The sequence below is a fragment of the Lithobates pipiens genome, unplaced genomic scaffold, assembly GCF_037356315.1.
Source record: "Lithobates pipiens isolate NorthernLeopardFrog02 unplaced genomic scaffold, aLitPip1_a1.2 Scaffold_13, whole genome shotgun sequence".
NCBI lineage: Eukaryota > Metazoa > Chordata > Amphibia > Anura > Ranidae > Lithobates > Lithobates pipiens.
The window spans coordinates 4,958,383-4,982,429 of NW_027507718.1; the positions used below are offsets into that span (position 1 = coordinate 4,958,383).

Consider the following 24,047-nt stretch of genomic DNA (forward strand, 5'->3'; position numbering starts at 1 on the left):
GCGCCCCCTACATCAGAGAATTTCCACTTAAACTGTAAGGGTGATCTCTGTAGACTCTGCTGTAAAGGGGAACTCTGATGAAAGGGGGTCTCTGCTCACCAAAGCCCACTTACATCAAAGTCCACAGAGGTCCCCTTACATCAGAGCGAGTACTTACTGGGAGGCAGGGGAGAGAAGGAAGTGAGGGAGGGTGGAGACTTCACTCACAGTGGATGGATAGATGGATGGCAGGATGCACCTTTCCTCTTCTGGCTGCTGGACTTCAAACTTCATGCCCACACATCTCTTTCTCTGAGGCACAACACTACCAGGGAGTGTGAAAGGGGCAGACAAAGGAGGAGAGGTCAGGAGGAGGAGGAGCAGAACCAGCTTTCTCTCCTCTCCTGTCAATCTGGGGGGGGGGGGGTTACCTGTCAGTGCTGGCTCTGGGCTGTGAGTACTAGTGGTCTGACAGCTCTCTGCTTTTCAGGAGACATGCAGGTGAGCCACAGCTGGGAGCCGGGGCTTCAAGGAGACACACAGCAGTTCCGTAGAAAGGAAACAGGCAAACAGGTTTGAGCAGGAAGTTAGCAGGATCAGTATAGAAACAGAGCGCTGGTGGTATGTGACTGTCTCCTCTCACGTTCCAGCCACAACTCCCACCCCACGGTGCAGCTTTTTTAAGGGGCATCAGAGTGGCCCGGGGGGCAATTGCCCCCTGCCCTCCGCCCAGTTTGCCTCTGGTGCAAACAAACACATTTGACCTTTAGTGTTTGGATATACCCCGTGCCAAAAAGTTAAAAATGTTAATAAAGCTGCTCCCCTAATTGAACACAGTGATCAATTGCAATTGGTAGTAGGTAGAGGGCGCTAGTGATCGTGGCAATAGGGAAATAGACTAATTACACAAATAGCATAATAAAAAAAAACTAACTAAAAATATGAAACACCAAGTGGTGACACCTAAGTGAATAAAAAAAATATAAAAGCAAACAATCGATCACAAAAAAATGGTGTGAGAAAAAATTATATTATAGTCCCAATTGTGAAAAACACAGTTCTGTTGTAGACAAAGTGATCTTGTGAATATAGTGAAGTAGATAGTGGGAATTCCTTCACCAAGAGACAAACGACACCCCACAGTGTTGGATATACAGTCTGCTTACCAGATATAGTTGACTTCTTTAATTAAAAAGAAAGTCATACAGCGCTTGTGCAGGATTGTACCTGCTCACATATGGAGACTGGAGATCAATTGGAGAAAGAACTTCTTCCCCAGATTGTTAGACATGGAATCTATAGAAGACAATAAAGTTGTCCGTAGCGTAATACAGTTTAATAAAACAGGTTAAAAGCATACAACATAGCCAAATGGGCGCTTCCATGTAGTGGTGCCTACCCGGCACTGGGGCTGCTCGCTCATCAGTAGTGGAGCTGTGCGTAGAGGCCGTGTATCACCTCCGTGGTCGCCGTGCGTTCCACTGGACGTTAGCGACAACCTGGGAACCCAGATGTGGCGTGTAGATAGCGTGACCAGGTACCGCCTTTGACCTTTAATTTATGAACAGATGGCACTGGTGAGCCTATAATGTAGGAAAGGAAGTACTAAGCCAGTTGTTTAATAAAAAGCCAACATGTTTCAGAGATTCTTAGGTTCTCCCTACTTCAGAATATAAAAAAAATGCTGATGAATTCATGAAGATTTAATTGCGTCAAGAGGATACAGAAAAGTATGCTCTAGTTCTTGGTTTGTCAGTCTAGTCTCCGAAGTGCAATGGCTTTCTACTGGACAACAATTAAAAAAAAAATCATTTGTGAACCCTATAACAGTGACTTTTCACTTAACACATTGGGCTGATCTGTGATACAAGCTGACTCATGGCCCCTGTCCTCCAGAGAACTGCGTAATGAAAATGTCCCCTTCATTATGCAACTCTCTGGAGGACACCTTCTGAATCAAGTGATTTTGCATCCCACATCTTTTGTTCTTGTATGGGTGTTCATTGAGGGACACAAGATTTATAGACAATTGGGTGGTGCTGAATTGGGTGGGGCTAACACCTACAGGTGCTACAGGTGAATTTGAACATGGGCAACAAAAAAACAGTAATCGGCCCGGCATAACCTTTTCCACTCCTAGCATACCTCAGTTTTTGCTGGTGTCCTAGAAAGACAGACACATCTTCTCTATTGACTGTTTTATTATTCATTTTATCTTTTTTTCAGGATTATCTTTTTTCTTAAATCAAGACTAATGTAAGGGGTTCTCTGCTCACCAAAGCCCCCTTGCATCAAAGTCCAAAGAGCTCCACTTACATCAGAGTGAGTACTCACTGGAAGGCAGGAGAGAGAAGGGACATTGCTTAAGTCTCGCACAGCCTCTGGACTAAGTCTTTGAAGACTCATTTATGAGTAGGCCATGTGGGCTGAGCATTTGGAGCTACTACTTTTATTAAATATTGAGTGCCACTTTTGCACCTGTTTTACATTGGTCTTCATGTAAAACAGGTGCATAAGTGATGCTATCAGAAGGTGCATCATTAGTTAAAATGATGTGTGCACACTCTTTGGTAGTATGTTCCCCTTTGCTCTTATTTACAATAGACATACAAGTCCTACCATATGAACCTCTCCTGCTTGTGAGTACCACATTTTTTTTACCAGGTTTTCTCAAATACTTTTTTAACCAGTACATTTTAGATATTAAGCTCAAGAGGAATGATCCCTCTGTGTCTGGTCTCTTCAGCTCATGATCCAGTAACAATTTTGAGGAGGCCTGCAGTGATCCACCTAATGAATGTGACACCAACATCCTTGTCTGTTGTCACCTGTTGGAATGCATAAATTCCTCAGAGTCTTCCCTAGTTTCACTGGGTGTGGCCCCCTCATCCATACTATATATCCCTTCTACAGGGAGGGATTCTCAGGAATTATGCAAAAGTTTAAGGACCATATTGTAGCTCCAGTCGCTGACCCTGAATGCTGAGGCTGTTAGCATGCATTGATGCCTTTGCCTCCAGAATCATGCCCTGGCATACCCATAGCTGTAGCCTCTGAGCCTTCTGTTGCAGAGTCTGTATGTAATGAATAATCTCACACATCCTTCTCTGATGCTAGTGCTATTACTTTTGATTAAGGATCCCATCAAAAATGGTTTGAAACTCTTTGCAAATCATTGTTTTCACTAGCAAGCCCTGCAACCTGCCATGACCATGATGTTACTCTTTCAAGACTTAGAGGAGTAGATTAGACTTATATCAAAAAGACCCAACTGCTATTTATACTAATCTTTTATTTGTAGAGCACTTAGAGCTCATGCTGACATCCCTACACTAGTGCCTTGATGAGTTATATGATAGAGTCTGCCCTTTTTTCCAAATCAGTGAATATGCAGAATACTCTTTGGCTGAAATGTTGATTTGCAGAAAAACATTTAAAAGCATTTTCTCCGCATGCCTTTTGAGTGTGAACATTTATTTGACACCCTAATAAAAGATGCCACTGGAGCTAAAAGTATTCGTTTGCCCCTCACACTGGGAAGACATTTACCCACCTCTAGGGCCACGAAATGTCCTTTCATTACTCAAAATTAAGTCCTGGGTCTTTACATTTCCCAAACCTGCCCCAAAGTCCTGTTTGTCATGAAGTGATAACTCCAATTTTCTAAGTTGGGGACATCTCACTTGGTAGATACCTTGTTGGAAAGCATCTCAGATTCCTGGATAAGAGACATGGTTTCCAGGGGCTACAAGCTTGATTTCCACTCTCTGCCTACTATCTGATTTATGTTATTTAAGCTATCTATACCTCCACACAGACTGACAGACCTCTATGCCACTCTTTAAGATTCTTTAAAGCAGGGCGTTATTGCCATAAGTCCAACGTCATTAAGGTTTCAGAGGTTTTATTTCAACCTTTTCACAGTTCATAAACAAAAGGGGGTATGTGCCCCATCCTGGATCTGAAGGCCTATAGTCAGACAACAAAGTCTATAGTCAAAAAAACAAGTTAATGAAAACAAAACAAAACAATAAACCCCCCCCCAAAAAAATGGGCAAACTTGGGGGACTACTTGGTCTTTTTCTGCCATCACTTTTCTATGTTTCTAATGTGTTCATTTAGATCTAAACATTCAGCATGGAATCCACCAGGTTGGCAACAGCCTCCTTTCATCAGGGACACAATCTAATTTCTGTGAACATCAATTGTACTTGCAGGTCTCAAACTGACCAGCACATCAATGCTACCTACTTTTTGCACTTCCAGTTTGTGGCCCGCCCTACCATTTGGAATGTCTTCCACCTGTTTACCAAGGTATTGGCTTTTGTTACACTTCCAGGGCATTCAGGTTGTGGGACATACAAACAACCTCTTATTAAGGGAACAGTTGCCAAGGATTCTAACTAAAAATGTCATGTGGACAGTCGAGACCTTAAAAAGGTTCAGTTGGATCCTGACCCTTCAGAAATCAGTAAACCAGCACAATGCTTGAAATATCTGGGTCTCATTTTGGATCTGACTCAAGTTAGAATTCTTCCCTAGAAAAAAACTTCTGACTCTCTGCTCCCAAAATTGAATTTTGCAGTACAATAGCTGTCCAACTCTGCTTTATGGTAGTCTCCTTTGAGGCAGTCCTATTTTCTCAGCCACATCTCTTCATCTCAAAATTCTATTGTTGTTGGTTCAACCTCTAGACAAACAAACTCACTTGACACAGAGAAGTATGTTATCCCTGGCCTGGTGGCTAAAGCATCCAGCTCTTAGAGGATTTTTACAATGGATGCCAGTCTGAAATATTAAGGAGGAGTCATAGATAGCTTATCAGTAGAGGGGACTTGCCAAAGGAATCATGTCAACATTCTGGAACTCCTGAGGCTTGGTTACTCCTCGAACACTAAACCTCCCTAATGCTGGGATATCTGATCCAGATTCACAGCAGTTGTATATAGCAAGGCGAACCCAGAAATCTTATCGTGGCAAGAATACGAATAAGAACCACTAAATACCGCTACCGGAAGTGACGCTGGTCGAGCTCGCTGCTCGTTTTTACACTGCCTTCTTTTCATCCTATGTTTGTGAGTACCTGAACTGGAGTTTATTTCTATAATAAATATTGCACTTTTAAAAAACTCTACACTATGGGGCATCCTTCCTTTATGCTTTAATCCAGCATATATGATACTCGGCATGAGACCACCTATGGGGAATACCCCAAAGTGACTCTTAAAGAGGCCACGCACCATATAGGGAACAAGAGAGGGGCGCCAAACAGGAATTGCCATATTAAAATCCATAAAGGGAAAAGACCTCCAGGGACAACTAAAGATATACTCAATATATGCTGTAACCTTACAGCAGTAAGGTAAGGGGACACCCATAAATTGATCATCTAGGATCACACGGAAAATAACGTCACCCCACTGAACTTCGTTGGATCACCTTAATAACCACCCATTACATTGAAGAACACCTAGCACTTTATTTACACCTGTAGTTCATTTATATTTCATGCGTTTTTTCGGTTTTAGGTTTATTTATGTTCTATGCGACTCATGATATAGTCGCTACACGGCTCGCTTGCACCTTATGCAATTTTGTATAGTTAGCACTTTACTTCACTATATGCACCTTTATATGGACATTTGATATAAATATCCATTCATCGGTTTAGACGATTGTTCAAATTGTGCTTTCTTCCACTTGGATTCAGCCCTCAGCACTACTGCACTTTGTTGTCTATTTTTAAACAAAATTGTATTACTTTTTACGTATATTAATTTAATTCTAAATATAAATTTTTGTACGTTTTATTATCACCACATAACATCACAATTTTTTATGAATTATTTTTACCTGTATGCCAAATCACTGATCCAAGAGACTATATGATAATTACGCTATTATATTTTACTTTTGTCATATATCTGATGTGCTACTAGCCGCTATTCACTTACCTGTATATACACTTCTAACTATATACTATACTTACCTTGGCCAACCTCGTTGGTTTTACTGGAATTTTATCTCTACGTGTTTGCACAATACACAACTATTGTAAATTTACATATTCTCTAGTACAGCACACCACTATCCTTGTACCAGTTTGTACAGGATGTTACAAATGCTGCTTCCCCTGTGAATCTGTGGGATATGAATTTGTTTCTGTCAGCACTTCAAAGACTACCTTTTGATCTATCAGGGCTATCCCCCTTTCCAGTCTTACTCAAAATATTGCTTTCCTTGTTACCATTACCACTGTGGGGTGTGTTTCTTCGCCTGCAGCTTTGTCATAAAAGGAACCATTTATAGTCTTACAAAAGGATAAGGTGGTGTTAAGAGCTAGAGCATTCTTCTTTTCCAACATAGTGTTAGCCTTTTACATCATTCAGGAGCTCTCTACTCTCTCCTCCAGCACTCACTGGAGTGTTGGGCTGTGGAGGGGATGGGAGGGGCTGGCTCAGGCTCTCAGTGGATTCTGGATGGATACTGACTATATGGTCGAGATCTTTTCAGAGCATGGACCAGCTCTATAATGTCAGCTAAAAACAGATCATGAGAGCATAGAACAAACGGCACTCCTGTGATCCATAGGAGAAGTATGGCCAAATAAGCTTTGCACATACTTCTCCTTTAAGCAAATGTCCTATACTTTAAACTATGTATTCTTGGCAAAACATGGCTCTTATTCACAGGATGTAGCTTATCAAAAGCCTCTTTTTTTTTTTTTTTTTTTACAATTTTTATTAGATTTTAGCATTTTCAATACAAAGGTATAAAACACAGTTGAAGGAGGAAAGAGAGAGAGGTGGTAATAACAAACAACTCTGGAGAGGGCATAGACGTCCTTGATACGTCAGGATTGATACAAAGTCTAATGGCATAGTTAGCTAGGTTACAGCTCTATAAAACAGAAGGATACAATGCTGGAGAAATAGCAGTGAGAGTTTCTCTGTCAGACATTCCATTAGAATGTTCTGTAATTTATAATTGTGTGGCCTGCTTTTTTCAGAAAAAAAAAAAGAGAGGAAAAGGGGGAGTGAAGGAAATAAAAGAGAAAGGAAGAGATATAGAAAAGCTCCAATCAGTTGGGCTTGTCTCTCCTGGGCTCCAAGTGCTTACGGTATACAGAGCAGGAGGGGTTCTCATGGAATCAAGGGGGATTCATCAGTTGATGCCAAGGATCCCATGTTGCCTTGTGTCAGTCCACCCAGTCAATTAGTCTAGCCAACATGGACTCCATAACCTCCATGTTCTTGATTCTGGCATAAAGATCAGATGTCTATTAGATTGATGACTCTTCTGGTGTTGTCTCTTGTTTGGTACCCTGGGACAACACCAACCTGGTCCTTATGGATCAGGGAGGGTAGGACCTCATTTACTAGGGGGGATAGTAATTTCATAAATATTTTCAGATCTGAGTTCAATAAAGCTTTGGATCTATAATTCCCACTCAATGTGTGGTCTTTATCAGGTTTAGGGATGAGTGTGGGGTGTCAAGTCTACCTGTCCCATGGAATTTCATCCTTACCCAAGAATCCATTAAATAAACGAGTCATATGTGGAAGTAGGCTGGCCACAAAGGTTTTATAACATTCATGCGGATGGCCATCGGGGCTCAGGGGCCTTGTTATTTGGGAGGAGCTTCAAATTCTCACAAATCTCCTTATCAGTGATCGGAGAGTTGAAGGGACTGTAGGGCTTCTGCTGGTAAAGTGGCCACCCTTCTGGTTGCGAGGTAAGTTCGCACTTGGTCAGTAAAACTTGCTTGGATTAGTAAGTGCAGTATGGAGGGATTGTTGTGGAGGTCCGAGAAGTAATCTTGAAATAATTGGGCAATGCGATCGGGGTAAAAGTGAAGGGTCCCAGCTGGGTTTCGTAGGGCCTAAGGGGCTGAGATATGTTTATGTTTCAGAGTTTGTGCGCTAATAAAGCGTGGGCTTTGTTGCCTTTATCATATATATATATATACAGTGCCTTGCGAAAGAATTCAGCCCCCTTGAACTTTTCAACCTTTTGCCACATTTCAGGCTTCAAACATAAAGATATAACATTTAAATTTTTTGTGAAGAATCACCAACAAGTGGGACACAATCGTGAAGTGGAACGAAATCTATTGGATAATTTAAACTTTTTTAGCAAATAAAAAACTGAAAAGTGGTGCGTAGAAAATTATTCGGCCCCTTTACTTTCAGTGCAGCAAACTCACTCCAGAAGTTCAGCGAGGATCTCTGAATGATCCAATGTTGTCCTAAATGACTGATGCTGATAAATAGAATCCACCTGTGTGTAATCAAGTCTCTGTATAAATGCACCTGCTCTGTGATAGTCTCAGGGTTCTGTTGAAAGCGCAGAGAGCATCATGAAGACCAAGGAACACACCAGGCAGGTCCGTAATACTGTTGTCGAGAAGTTTAAAGCTGGATTTGGATACAAAAAGATTTCCCAAGCTTTAAACATCCCAAGGAGCACTGTGCAAGCGATCATTTTGAAATGGAAGGAGTATTAGACCACTGCAAATCTACCAAGACCTGGCCGTCCCTCTAAACTTTCAGCTCAGACAAGGAGAAGACTGATCAGAGATGCAGCCAAGAGGCCCATGATCACTCTGGATGAACTGCAGAGAACTACAGCTGAGGTGGGAGAGTCTGTCAATAGGACAACAATCAGTCGTACACTGCACAAATCTGGCCTTTATGGAAGAGTGGCAAGAAGAAAGCCATTTCTCAAAGATATCCATAAAAAGTCTCGTCTAAAGTTTGCCACAAGCCACCTGGGAGACACACCAAACATGTGGAAGAAGGTGCTCTGGTCAGATGAAACCAAAAATCGAACTTTTTGCCCACAATGCAAAACGATATGTTTGGTGTAAAAGCAACACAGCTCATCACCCTCAACACACCATCCCCACTGTCAAACATGGTGGTGGTAGCATCATGGTTTGGGCCTGCTTTTCTTCAGCAGGGACAGGGAAGATGGTTAAAATTGAGGGGAAGATGGATGCAGCCAAATACAGGACCATTCTGGATGAAAACCTGTTGGAGTCTGCAAAAGATCTGAAACTGGGAAGGAGATTTATCTTCCAACAAGACAATGATCCCAAACATACAGCAAAATCTACAAAGGAATGGTTCACAAATAAACGTTACCAGGTGTTAGAATGACCAAGTCAAAGTCCAGACCTGAATACAATCGAGAATCTGTGGAAAGAGCGGAAAACTGCTGTTCACAAACGCTCTCCATCCAACCTCACTGAGCTCGAGCTGTTTTGCAAGGAAGAATGTGCAAGAAATTCAGTCTCTCGATGTGCAAAACTGATAGAGACATACCCCAAGCGACTTGCAGCTGTAATCGCAGCAAAAGGTGGCTCTACAAAGTATTAACGCAAGGGGGCCAAATAATTTTGCACGCCCCACTTTTCATTTTTTTATTAGTTAAAAAAGTTTCAAAAATCCAATAGATTTTGTTCCACTTCACAATTGTGTCCCACTTGTTGGTGATTCTTCACAAAAAAGAAAAATGTTCTATCTTTATGTTTGAAGCCTGAAATGTGGCAAGAGGTTGAAAAGTTCAAGGGGGGCGAATATTTTCGCAAGGCACTGTATATATATATGTATATATATATATATATATATATATATATATATATATATATATATATATATATACACAATATAATTGACGTAGTCTCTGAAGGGCTTTTTCAACCTTGCCTGTATCTATACTTTTGATAACTGCTCAGAGGTGTATAATTTCTCTGTCTGCTGTCTCGGTTGCCTGATGTTTTTCTTCCAGGCCGTTGAGACCGCTATACACTGTCCTCGTATCACTGTCTTGTGTGCCTCCCAGAGAGTTCCACTCTGGGGCACTATTCTCTACAAAGTATAGTTTTAAAGTGTTTTCTAACTCTGTCCTACTTGCGAGATCCTTCAAAAGAAAGTCATTAAGTTGCCAGTGGCATTGCTTGACCTTGGAAGGTTCTAGTTTGAGTTTCAAAAGGATCAGAGCATGATCTGACCATGATATGGGCAGGATGTCCACTTTAACAAGTACCCGCAAGGAGGGGGCGTTTATGAAAATGTAGTCTAGCCATGCGTGTGCGCGAAAGAGGTGGAGTAATGGGAGTATTGGCGCTCTGTTGGGTGATCTGCACGACATGAGTCAAACAGGGAAAACTCGCGAGTGACCTGCCAAAATTGTCTGGATTGTCTGGAGAGCCGTGGAGAGGAAATTTTTTAAGTAAGGGATGTTCCAGAGTATGGGAGAACAGGAGACAAAAACCTCATATTATTAACACTAAACAGTGTTTATTTTTTGCAGTGGTCTACACATCTCCCACATTGCAGTGACCAGCTACCTGCATGTGTTTTGACAATACCTTAAAAAGGATACAGGTAGCTGGGCACTGAAAAAGACTAGCAAAAAAAGCAAGATTCAGATCCTCAATATGGTTTGGTACTATGTTTAAGGTTTGTAAACTTCCCACTGGGTTTGAAAAAACTTCACCCATCCCTATTGCTGCCTAAAAGGGTGGTCCTACAAAAAAAGTTACCAATGATATAAGACAGTCTACGAAACTCAGCAAAACAGCATCACACAGGGAGTCATTTAACCAGTTCCGGACCAGCCGCCGCAGTTATAGTGCGGCAGGTTGGCCCGGCTGGGCAAAGAGTTATAGCATTGCGTCGTACCTATACAACTGATCGCTTCAGAACAAATCAGCCTCCAGGCCCAAGCCAATAATTTCTTTCCTGGACCTGGTGATTGGTTCTGGTGAATGAAATCCTTCCCCTGCCTGTGTAAGACATCTCAGTCTCAGAGTAAGTGCACTGACACCAGTACACGTAGGTACACTTTTCACCCCCCCGATCACCCCCCGATCGCCTCCCCCCCAGTTAACCCCTTCACCCCCTGTCACTGGGTCACTCAGTACAGTCTACTATTTTTTTGATCACTGTACTGGTGTCATTAGTGAAAAAAATCAGTGTTAGGGTACTTAATGGTAGGCCCAGATAGGTGTAGGGACCCCCCCCTAATAAAGGTTTAACCCCTTGATCACCCCCTGTCACCAGTGATCACCATATTAGTGTTTCAGTGACACTAGTTAGCTAATTCTTTTTTTATAGTGTCAGGGCACCCGCCGTATATTACCTAAATAAAGGTTTAACCCCCTGATCACCCGGCAGGTAACATTAGTTAGGTTTTAGTGTCAGATAGGGTCTGCATCATCCCAGGCAGTGACAGATTAGTGCCAGTAGCGCTAACACCCACACACGCACCATATATCTCCCTTAGTAGTATAATGTTTGAACAGATCGATATCTGACCAGATCTATATTAGCGTCCCCAGCAGTTTAGGGTTCCCTAAAAGTGTTAGCGGGATCAGCCCAGATACCTGCTAGTGCTAAGGCACTTGGTTACACCATAACCACAGTCACAGGCACTTTGAGTATTTTTTAGAATTTCACTGTTGATTATTGATTGAGTTTAGTAACAGAGCATCAATTATTCATCCATTTACCTCAGCTATCTAATTTATTTATTTTATTGTGGAATTCTCATTTATATATATTTTTTATTCTCATTCTTATTCTTATTCTTATTTTATTTTATTTATTAATTTATTAACCAGCACGCTGGAAAATTTATATTCACTTTTGTATTCACCATTTAATATTGACTGATTCTTAGCACGATATCATTTATTGGGTTTATTATTTTAGTATATCTTGGTTCATTCAGGATTTTAAGAGTTTAAAATTATTAGCCAGCAAGCTGGAAAATCTGTACATTTTTATGACACCTATATTTAGCGAGTTTAAAAAGGTATAGCGCCATATCTATTTTCTCTATCTTACCAGATACCTGCTAGCACCTCTGTTTAGCCCCTCTACCCAGACCAGCCCAGCCCACCCAAGTGCAGTATCAATCGATCATTGTCACTTACAAAAACACTAAACACATAGCTGCAGCATTCGCAGAGTCAGGCCTGATCCCTGAGAATGCTAAAAGTTTTTTTCTGTAGTGTTTGAAGCAGTTGCTGACATTCAGGATCTCTTTTTCCTGTGAGTCTCACTACTGTACCAGTAAATTTAGAGACCAAAAACATGTGAGTGGAAACATTGGAGTGTGGTTGTGAAAAATTTGAATAAATCAGTAGTAGTAGTAATAGTATCACGCTATGTGGAACACTTTTTTTGTTTATTTTTCACATATGGATATGCCTGGCTGGGATTAACCGTGTTATTGACCCGGTGTGGTCTATCTACTCTTTAGCCAAACACGAAAGTGGGAGGCAACATCAGTTGGTGAGTGCGTTTTCATTGGGAGAGGAATCACTGAGACGTCGGTGTGGTGGAAGATTGAAGGACTGGATGAATATTAATTGTTTATTTTTCCTGCACTTTTATCAATGGACTTTGTTTATTATATAGCACATTATCACTGGGTGTTATATTTATAGTGATTATATTTATACAGATCACGTATTAATTGTATTTAGTGCTACTTAATTATTTCCCAAATATTATTTGCAGTACACATTTTTAGGTATAATTTTTTTTTTTTTTTGTTTAAAGTGCTATTGTGACTCCATGTGATTTGTGTTACAGGTACTGTCCAATAGGGCTATAAAAAATCCCCTTTATACGTAATTTCCAAAAAAAGTGCTTCTGTGACAAACAATTAATAAATAATAACATGACAATCTTATTGAACAACAATTCTAATAAAAAAGTCCTGTAAGTAGTTTATGTAAATACTGTTGATAAACCCGGGGATCTAGTAACCAACACAGAACCATGGGGTGGTTCAAACGCGTGTAACAGCTGAGTCACATGCTCTAAGGTGAGCACACATTACCTAGGGGGTCACCGGTAATTGCACCAATGCATGATCTGCAGCAAGAATGGATATAGGAGCATGCTAATAATAGCACAACTGGATATCACGCATATGCACTTTAATACATTTTATCAACAGTATTTTCATAAACTACTTACAGGACTTTTTTTTATTAGAATTGTTCCAATAAGAACTGTATGGCACAGAAGCACTTTTTTGGAATTTATTTATGCATATGCACTTTCAGCACATTTTTTCAATAAGGTGGTCACGTTATTATTTAATAAATGTTTGCCACAGAAGCACTTTTTTTGGAAATTATGTATAAGGGGATTTTTTATACCCCTATTGGATAGTACCATTTGTATAATTATGTATTTTCATGTGTCTGTAGGTGTATATGAATTTAATAGACTATGATACAGGCTTACATGGTGTAGCACACTTTAGTATTCATTGACAAAAAAGTGTCTTATTTCAATTGGCTCTGCTGAACGCTTTTGTGCTATACAAAGCGTCAGGATGAACTGGATCCTTCCTAAAATTCCAGGAAGAGATTGTCACAGCTCTTCTGTTTCCAGACGGTGTTATGTCCCACCTTCCCAACGCAAATGCAGTGAGCCAGCTGCATGAGAGGCTGATCAGAGACCAGAATGACTCCAATCATAACTATGGCCTAAGACACCAGACGCTATAAGTATTTCATGACTTCTGGTTTCTCCCGGACATAAACAGTGCCATTAGGAAATTGGGAAAGCATTATATTACACTGATCTTGGTGTGTCAGATGCTTTGAGGGCAGAAGAGAGATCTAGGGTCTAATAGACCCCAATTTTTTAAAAAAAAGAGTACCTGTCACTAACTATTGCTATCATAGGGAATATTTATATTCCCTGAGATAACAATAAAAATGATAAAAAAATAAACAAAATTAAAGGAATGGTTTAAAAAAATAAATAAAAAAAAATAATAAAAAAAAAAAAAAAGCATCCCTTCCCCCCATGTTTACGCGCAAAGGCAAACACAAGCGTCGGTCTGATGTCATCTGTAAACAGCATTTGCACCATGCATGTGAGGTATCACCACGAAGGACAGATCGAGGGCAGTCATTTTAGCAGTAGAGCTCCTCTGTAAATCTAAAGTGTTAACCTGTAAAGGCTTTTAAAAATGTATGTAGTTTGTTGCCGCTGCATGTTTGTGTGCAATTTTAAAGCATGTCATGTTTGGTATCCATGTACTTGGCATAAGATCACCTTTTTTATTTCATCCAACATTTGGGCATTATAGTGTGTTTTAGTGCATTAAAATTAAAAAGGTGTGTTCTTTCCAAAAACAATGTGTTTGAAAAATAGCTGTGCAAATACTGTGTGAATACTGGACTCAACATGCCTCTCAGCAAATAGCTTGGGGTTTCTACTTTACAAAATGGGGTCATTTAGGGGGGTTTTGTGCTATCTTGGCATTTTATGGCCTTCAAAACTGTGATAGGTAGTGAGGAGTGAAATCAAAAATTTACGCCCCTAGAAATCCTGATTGGTTTCCGGGGTCCTGTACACGGCTAGGCTCCCAAAAAGCTGTTTGATTTCATTTTATAATTAGTTAATAAAACCACCTCTACTATTGAATTAATTTCTTTGGGCAACATTATCTTTTTCATTTCTTGCAGATTTTATCCATGGGCCTCACAGGGGTTTATTTACTAAAGCTGGAGCATGCAAAATCAGGCTCACTTCTGCAAAGAAACCAATCAGCTTCCAGGTTTTATTGTCAAACCCTAACTGAAGCAGCTCAGGTTAGAAGCTGATTGGCTACCATGCACAGCTGCACCAGATTCTGAGTGCTCCAGCTTTAGTAAATCTACCCCATAGTATATACGTATGCATGTTATACATTTATAATCCCAGGTTCATTACAGATTATTTAATTATTATTCATTTGTAGGCTCCGAAATGAATGGGCAGAAAGGCTGGAAAAAAGAAGACTTGAAATGATGAGAAGCCAGAATCAAAACAATAAGGCAAATGCGTGAAAACGCCATCCTTACGTTGTTTACGTCTTGCTATGATAATAGCTTTTGCAGCATAAATACTGAATAATTACAACATGTCTACTTAGTAGCTTATTGCAAATGGGATCATTAGCTGAGGGCCAGTATAAAAGCAATTAACGTTTACCTTTTTTTTATAGCATTGCAACATAACTTGGACTAACATATCAGAAACAATATATAGATGAGATTTGTCTACTAATTTGCTTTTGAAAATATTTGAAATTCATTATATATCTTACCAGTTTCCTGGTACTTTTTCTTTACTATGAATGTTTTCAAAGAATGGCTATTTTTTTTTTTTTTATAAATGTGTTTCATGGGAAGGATTCAATATGATTTACGATATAAGATGCAGTACAGTCCTATGAAGATGGTAAAATTTATTGATATGGCTAAACAGCCACCAACACTATCCTTATTACTAAACGACTGGATAATTTTAAAATTGTGTGCCCCAAATGGGGTCTGTTAAAAAGCCGTTGTGTGCTTGGATGATAAATAACAAACATTTGATGTGTCTAAAATCATAGTATGCTCTTTTATTACAAAGGTTATTGTATTGTTTTCCGGACAGAATGCTAAAATTCACTGCTTGTGTACACAGAGCTCTCACAATTTCCTTGTGTGGTATTTAAAAAAAAAATAGCATTTTGCTTTATATGTCTCCCCCTTGATTTTTCCCTTCATAAATCATGTATAATAAGGCTCAAGACAGCATATTATTTGCTGCTAGAACAGTAGTGGGAATTGTGCAGGTCGACTGAGTCAGGGCATGGCTTGCATTCAAGGAGGTCAACCAACAACCCTCGTAACACATAAAACACTGTGCAAGCAGTATATTTATTGCACATATCCTAATTAGTTTAATGGATAGAAATTAATATTACACAAATAGTGTCACTTTATAATTTGATATAAACCAGCTCTGAACTGGATTATTGAATTATCAGAAATTATAAATAGGAGACCACCAAAATGGACTAAATTAAATTAAAATAACAGATGTACGGATTCTTGTAAATAATTCCTGATCCAATGTGCCTCCACCAAGGACAAATTTATTGTCAATTTACAGTTTGGGCTGTCGCTAATTTAGAGATTAGCACAGGAACGCTAGAAAACATATCCAAAGGAACTGCTGATATAAAAAATTAGAAAATATGACTATAAAAATGACGTTAACATTTGGGTTGATAGAAACACATTTTTAGGTGATCTAACCTTTTATCTTCAAGTATGTGTCTATACTGTATATGTGTTACCGCATATCGGCAATCTTTGTACCTTTTTATTAAATAAAATAAAGCCCACCTGAATCATTTGTTCAAAATGAATGTAATGCAGTCAGGCTGTATTAGCAGTAAAGAATGTGTCAGTGTTTTATTTAATTTTTTTTTAATGTACTGCAGATTTAAAATGACCTGTACCAGCATACTGGTACAACTAACATACCCCTGATCAACAGAGAGCACAGCATTATGGAAATTAATCATTTTAACACACCCATAGCAGAGTACTCCATATAAAAAAAGCTGTTCAAGGAGTCTAAAGACATTGATTGGAGTACTATGCATGTTGCACTACTATGCACTATGTTGCGTTGCACTCTGAGTTAAGTAGCAGTCCAGATCCACAGTGTACTGTACAGTTCTTCAACTTACTGCCAACATGCAATTTTAACAAATTCTGCAGCACACAAGTTTATTAAAAAAAAACAAAAAAAACATGATTTACTGTTTATGCAACCTGGCTGCAATATAGTAATACAATTGTTGAATTTGGTTTTAAACACAGGCAAGTGAAGAGGGGATCATTGTTTAAACTATAATGCATAACTGCAGAATGATTCTTCTTTAAAAAATAAAAATGTAGGATTTTAGAATTACACATTTGTAATGTGTATGCACCGTTGACCTCACATATTGAGGTTGAGTTACCAAAGGAAAATGGACTGTTTACTTTGCAAATTAATTTTCCCTTAGCTTAGTGAAAGTGGTGAAAATTCACTTTGTAAAGAATACCCAATCACATGCAAGGAAAACAAAAAAACAGGAGTTTTGCTTGCACATGATTGGATGATGAAATACATCCAATTATGTACTGTATACAAGAATTGATAGAGTTTTCTTTATACATCATGAAAGCATGTTAACATTGCACAATACTTTTTAGAACTTATGCCTTGCAACACTTCTATTCTGAAATAATTGCCAATTTCCCACCAAGGATACTACATGTAGGAAACCTGTGTATTGTCGTGTTTGTATCTCTACCCACAAATGACTTGTAGGTCAACTGTTTTCTTCACAAAGGGCATTCGATTGTAAGCTCCTTCAAGAGGATGGTAAATGGTTTGATGCTTTCTGTAAAAGTGCTGTGGAAACAATTGTCAGCATCAAATAAATGGTTAAATAAAATAAACAAAAACTACCACAGAGATCACTACTTTGTATGATAGATATGAGTGTCAGTACTTATTGATGAATTGTTTGAATCTCATAAGACTACTTGATTTTAAGCTTATTTAGATGTATTTGGACAACATAGTTAATATTATACTGAAATATGTTCATTAGCTTTCAGAATTGCAAAACTGATGCTGGAAGTGGTCAGCACAAGGAAATGAGAATGGAAAAAAATTCAACACATCTACATGACCTGACCTTAATCAACCCCTGAGACTAGCCCTTAAACTTATCCTTTCTTACCCAAGTCCAGAGAAAATTGAGTACTGTCCGTGATACTTTTTTTATTTGCACTAACATACAATTTTTCAGGACATGCTTTTGGGGTATGTCCCCTTCTTCAAGGTCCCAGCAGGGGAATACCCCAAAAGCTTGTCCTAAAAAATTGTATGTTAGTGCAAATAAAAAAAGTATCACAGACAGTACTCAATTTTCTCTGTCACAATTGCACTAATACGGCTACAATCACATCAAGTATTACAAAAATCCTAAAGTTGATGTAATCTCTTAATTGAAAAGCTATTTCCCCATAACCTGTAAAGTACTACCCCCATGAACATTCAATTCTTGATCTGGGCAGCACAGTGGCTAAGTGGTCAGCACTTCCATCTAGCAGCACTAGGGTTATCAGTTTTTGATCGCAACCACGGCACTACCTGGCTACAGTTTACATGTTCTCCATGTGCCTGCGTGAGAGTACTCTGGTTTCCCCCCACATTCCAAAGACATGCTGGTAGGATTAATTTAATCCTGTCTAAATTGTCCCAACAATGTGTATGTATGAATGTGAGTTAGGAGCCTTAGATTGTAAGCTTCTTGAGGGCAGGGACCAATGTGAATGTACAGCATATACTGTATGTAAAGCGCTGTTTAAATTGACGGTGCTATACGAGTACCATAAATAAATATTAGGTATTCTGCCTAGTATTTTGTATTAATTTTCACCAATATTTACCTTACTTTGGCATTAGAAACCAATGCTTATGTGCTCATCCACTTCACACCTCTTGGTCACTTCTGCTATGTCCACCTGAAAAGTAAGCAATGCTATACATCTCTCCAATGATGTGGACTTCTCATGAGCCTTTTTGTTCCCTGTGGACTACAAATAGCATGATGTGCATTGGTATGTCAACATTGCGTCCACAGGGAGCATGCATTCTAGGTAGTGCAGGATTATCAAATAGGCAGTGAATTTCAGTTTAATCCAGCACTGATTCCAGGGTAACAATTCTGCTTCTGTTTAGGGAGCCACTGAAAGGGCATTGTCCCCCTAGAACCAGAAGATAAGAAATAGGTAAAAAAAAAATGGAGACTGAAGAAAGATATGGTTTGTATTTGTTTTATGTAGGTTTAATTACATTTCCTGGTGCATCATGGCAGCATATATATGGTTGTGACTCCGCCCCCATAACCTGATAGGACTGGTTAACTATAAATCAAAGACTTACCCGTCTCACAGCATTCTCATTTTTTCCCCTCACCTGATCAGGACTGAAATCACGAGGTATCCCTTACCGTTTATCGCCACGTTCAGCCTCTCCTGGGTGGAAGTCCTTCCTGTACAGCCTCTAAATGATCTAGATGGTTGGAGCCTCATTCTGGTGGTCTGAGGGGCATATTGCAGCCTCTCCTGGTGGAAACCCTTTCTGTACAGCCTCTAAATGACCTAGATGGTTGGAGCCCCATTCTGGTGGTCTGAAGGGCATATTGTAGCCTTTCCTGGTGGAAGTTCTTCCTGTACAGCCTCTAAATGAGCTAGATGGTTGCAGCCCCATTCTGGTGCTGCAGGCTTCTCGAAGAAAGCTTTAAACAAGCTTTGACGTAAGTGACAGCGTTTCCTTCTTTTTCTTTCCATATGCTTCTTACTTCTTTTCTCTGTGTTATGGGCGTTTGCCATTCCCAAGATGGCTGCAACAGTGCAAGTATACTCCGAGCATGAGAGGCAGGAAGTGATGTGGCCTCTGTGTTTCCTGGCTAGAGCTTTTCCCGGATGGTGATCTGAACAGGCTCAGGCACTGATATCATCAGTAATGGCAAATGTGAGTTTTAAATGGTTTTATGGCATTTTTGGGCAACAATGGTGGTGCTCTCTACTCATGCGTGCTGGATGCTTATGTTGTCATTGTTTGCACGTATGTTTTCCCTTTTTTTATGGCTTTCACCTATGTTTTTCCCCATCTCCTCTCAGTGTTGCTCTAGGTTCATTGTGCTCTTAATGGCATTCACCTGGGCTCTTCCTATCCCCTTTTCAATGCTTGATCCAGGATCTCTGCGTTGGGCTCAATTTCCACTAGTGTGACTTCTCACTGCAAAGTCACATGACAAGCCGTACCCCATGATTTCCAATGTGTACCATTCATATCTGTGTTCATAGACCTTAAGAATACAACAGGCATTGCTTCAAGTCGCATCAAATTTGCGGCGAAAGCATGCGACTTTCAGGTCGCAATAGTAGAGACTTAGCATTATGCTGTTTTTCATTTCAGTCTGCTGTTTTGCTATGTTTCTATGGGAAACACTGTCAATTCAGACCACCCATTGCATTTAAGGTATAGGGATTAGGTAAGTAGTGAAGATTGAGAAAAAGAGAGCCAATATCTATAGTCCTGTAAGGATGGAAGGAGCATTCTGATGGTCAAGACAAGTCACCATCTAAGAACAGACATCGAGGTAATGTTGATTAAATCTCATCACCTCACCCCTCATTATCATTGCTCCCCGTTTACAAACATCACAAGTTACCAGCCCTAATGGTTGCTGTATTTGTTGTCGAAAGTCATTGCCTGGCAAGCTAGTATGTCAACTCTGCCTGGAACAAGCACTATACAGCCCTGCAAGGACCTCAAGACGAAGAGAGCCTGCTAAAGGCCACAACTGTCACCGTTCAAATGCAGACATACAGGCAACATTGATCAATGTCATGATCTCACCTCTCATTTTGTTTGCTCCCCGTTTACAAACACCACAGATTACCAGCCCTAATGGTTGCTGCATTCGTGGTGGGAAGTCATTGCTTGACAAGCTACAGTGCATAAATTGCCTAGCATTTCCAACCAGAACCAGTAGGTGGTGTTCAAATAGGAAAGCTTGCCATGAGAAGAACACGTTAAAGGGGCCACAAGCTTTGAATATTGCCCTATAGAGACTTTTTGCAAGGGCAGCTAAGGATGCAATTCCCTGGGTTGAAGTGGAGGAAAAACTTCACAAGGTTAGAAAGTACTAATTTCATTCACTGAACAACTAGAAGAGTTAATCCAGGAAGAATTGAAGGGATCAGAGAAAAATATAAACAGGCTGTCAAAACTGTATACCCTGAAAAAGCTAGAGGTCAACCTGCTGCAGTCTCCTTTGATGATGGATGCATCATGACTGTAGCTGGTAAGACATGTCACATTCAATGAGGCTCTAGTCCAAAAATGATATCTAGCTTTGAAGTGCTCCTACATACTGTAGCATCTGCAGGTGCTGGCACACCAGCAATAACCAGACCATGTGCTGAATGAGTCTAATGGGAGTGGTTTCATAATTGTCAGACAGCTGCTGCACCTGCAGGACTCTGAGAAAAGTGTCAGGGTCTGCATCCCTTTAGACGTGATTCCCTATTGGGAGTATCTTATCAAAAATGAAATTTTTATTGGCACAGATGCCAAAAAATCTGACTTTTATCATGGTGCTGAATTCTGGGAAAATCAGTGAACCAGTCCTACAAACAGAAAATTATGTTTCAGGGGGGTGTTCTGTACACATTCTGTGTACAGCCTGGTCTTTCAAAGACCAGGCTGCTTAAGGTCATGGGATGTTAAACTCATGAGGAATAGTATTGAATTTTCTTGAACCGAATAGTGTTCAAAGCACTTCTGCCATTTACTCCTTTTAGCAAGAGGAGCAAGATTTGTACTGTGTCTAGACTGCAGTGGAAGGGTAGAATTCTTAGGCTGTCAGTGGAGCTTCCTGTATCAATAATTGCAAATATACCATTTTGGCTTAGAAGGCTCTTGTGTCTCTCTCTCTCTCCTACTCTTAAGCATTGAATCACCACTGCCACTTCCAGTGATGACGGATTCGCTCTCTCATGGACAGTTTTGCCATCCAGCTCCAAGAGATTACTTTTGATGGCCTGGAAGTTGAGAGGCAGTGGCTACCAAGTCAAGTATGCTCAGTGCAGGTAGTGCCTACCTTGTGTCAAACCAGAGAGGTCTTCATGAATAAGATTTACCCAAGAATATGGGAAAACAATGCAGATCTCACACAGCAAAAGCCCGGAGTCCTTTATCACCTAAACCAGCCAAGGTTCCACAGTTCTTACAACTGGGGCTGAACAGGGGCCTAGGTTCAAATATGATTAAAGCTGAAAGTTCAGCCTTGTCTGCACTTGCAGGGGGTTAAGGAGTCCTTGACCCTTTAGTGATGCAATTCTTAAAAGGCTTGCATGAAGTTATAGGCCTCCCAGGAAACTATTGTTCCCTATGTGGAACTTGCTTATGGTCCCCATTTCTATCAAGGCCTCATTTCTATCCTACAGCATTGACTATACTCTGCAAACCCTAAAGAGCGTATTTCTGGTTGCTACAACCTCTGTGAAGGATGTCAGAACTGCAGGCTTTGTACTCAGGGAGCCTCACTTATCATTATACCCGAACAGAACAGAATAGTCCTAAAACTATCCATGGGGTGTCTTTCTCCTTCCAATTTAACCAGCAAGTCAAATTACCATCTTCCTTGGTTGAGTGAGAGAATTACATCACCTGGATGTTGAGCTAATGCTGGTGACCTGCTTGGCAGCTACCTTTTCATTCAGGAAAGCTGAAATATGTTCTTGGTTCCAGCGTGGCTTAAGACAGGGTCAGTCAGCATCAACACGTTCAGTCACCTCCTAGATTGTTAAGACAATTAAAAGAGCCTACTCTTCAGGGCCTTCCTGTTTTGGAGATCTTAGGAGCACATTTAACTAGGACAGTGGCAGCTCTGTGGACAGCTCAGCGCTAAGTGTCTCCTGAGGTTATCTTCAAGTCAGAAATATGGTCCTCCCAGGACACCTTCATTACACTTTTATAGGTGAACCCGGCTTTCGACAGTAAAATTTGGAAAAATCATGGTGCATACTTGCACTACTGATGATTACAAATTTTTCTTGCACCCTCCCGTATGGCGAGTTAGTCCCCATATGTATGCTGCCATGATGCACCAGGAAAACTGAAAATTGTATACTCACCTTTCTGTAATTTTCCTTTCCTGGTGCATCTTCATGGCAGAATACAGATGCCCACCCAAATGGTGAGAGTTACAGAGAATGCTGTGAGCCGGGTCTGTCTTTAATTTATAGTTAACCAGTCCTATCAGGTTGTGGGGGCAGAGTCACAACCATATGTATGCTGCCATGAAGATGCACCAGGAAAGGAAAAATGTGGAAAAGTGAGTGTACAATTTTCAGTTTTTTTTTCTCTTAATCTATCCCTGAAAACGAACCCTTAATGAGCATTTTTTGCGATTCGGCACTGCGTCGATTTAACTGACAATTGCGCGATCGTGCAACATTGTACCCAAACAAAATTCATGTCCTTTTTTCCCCCACAAATAGAGCTTTCTTTTGGTGGTATTTGATCGCCTCTGAGGTTTTTATTTTTTGTGCTATAAACAAAAAAAACTGACAATTTTGAAAAAAAGCATTATTTTTTACTTATTGCTATAATAAATATCCCCAAAAAAGATATAAAAAAACAAATTTCATCCTCAGTTTAGGCCGATGTGTATTCTTCTATATATTTTTGGTAAAAAAATAAAAAAATCGCAATAAGTGTATATTGATTGGTTTGCGCAAAATTTATGGCATCTACAAAATAGGGGATAGATTTATGCCATTTTTTATTATTGGCAGTGATCTGCAATTTTTATCAGGACTGCAACATTGCAGCGGAGAGATCAGACACTTTTGACACTATTTTGTGACCATTGACATTCATACAGCAATCAGAGCTAAAAATAGCCACTGATTACTGTATAAAGGGAAGGGGTTAAATACCAGGGGGCGAACAAGGGGTTAAATGTGTTCCCTTGGCGTGTTCTAATTGTAGGGGGATGGTCTACCACTGACATGACAGAGATCACTGTTCCCGATGACAGGGAACAGAAGATCCCTGTCATGTCACTAGGCAGAACAGGGAAATGCCTTGTTTACATAGGCATTTCCCCCGTTCTGCCTCTCCTCAGGGTTATGAAGGGATGTACGGGTACTCCATTTTGCGCAGCCGTGCCATTCTGCCAACGTATATTGACGTGCGGCGGTCAGGAAGCCTAACTCATGATCATCATAGCATCCCTTTTCCTTACTCTAAAGTTAACCCTCAAGCTAATCACTAAAACTGCCAATTATTATTTCTCAGCAGTGGTATTGCTTCTAGATTCAGCAAGGCTAAGCAGGATAAGTTGAATATACACATCAAACAATTAGTTTAGTTTTTTAGAGGTTGGTTTAAGGGTTATGACAGAATTTAACATGATTTTAGGAACAGGGGTTAAAAGAGAAGTATGGGTTTTATTTTTTTTTAAGAATCATACTTGCCTTCTGATCGGTCAGATGCTGCATCGCTTCCCAGCCAGCTCTAACACGGAGAATCTAGCGATCAAACACCACCAATCGCTCGGGTGTCGGAGCTCCCTGAGCAGAGAGCTGGTGACTGTCAGTCACCACTCTCTGCTCTGCCTCCTTCTTG

The 24,047-nt window shown here is 40.2% G+C and overlaps 1 protein-coding gene across 1 annotated transcript in view; it reads left to right on the plus strand.

The window, feature by feature from the left end:
* Positions 1–17,308, plus strand: part of LOC143975995 (protein FAM240B-like) — a 149,060-nt gene extending 131,752 nt beyond the window's left edge. Inside the window, exon 3 of the mRNA XM_077478521.1 lies at positions 14,761–17,308. Within this exon, the coding sequence (XP_077334647.1) occupies positions 14,761–14,848 (88 nt within the window). The 3' untranslated portion in view covers positions 14,849–17,308. The remainder of the gene's footprint in view (positions 1–14,760) is intronic.
* The last annotated feature ends 6,739 nt before the right edge of the window (positions 17,309–24,047 follow it).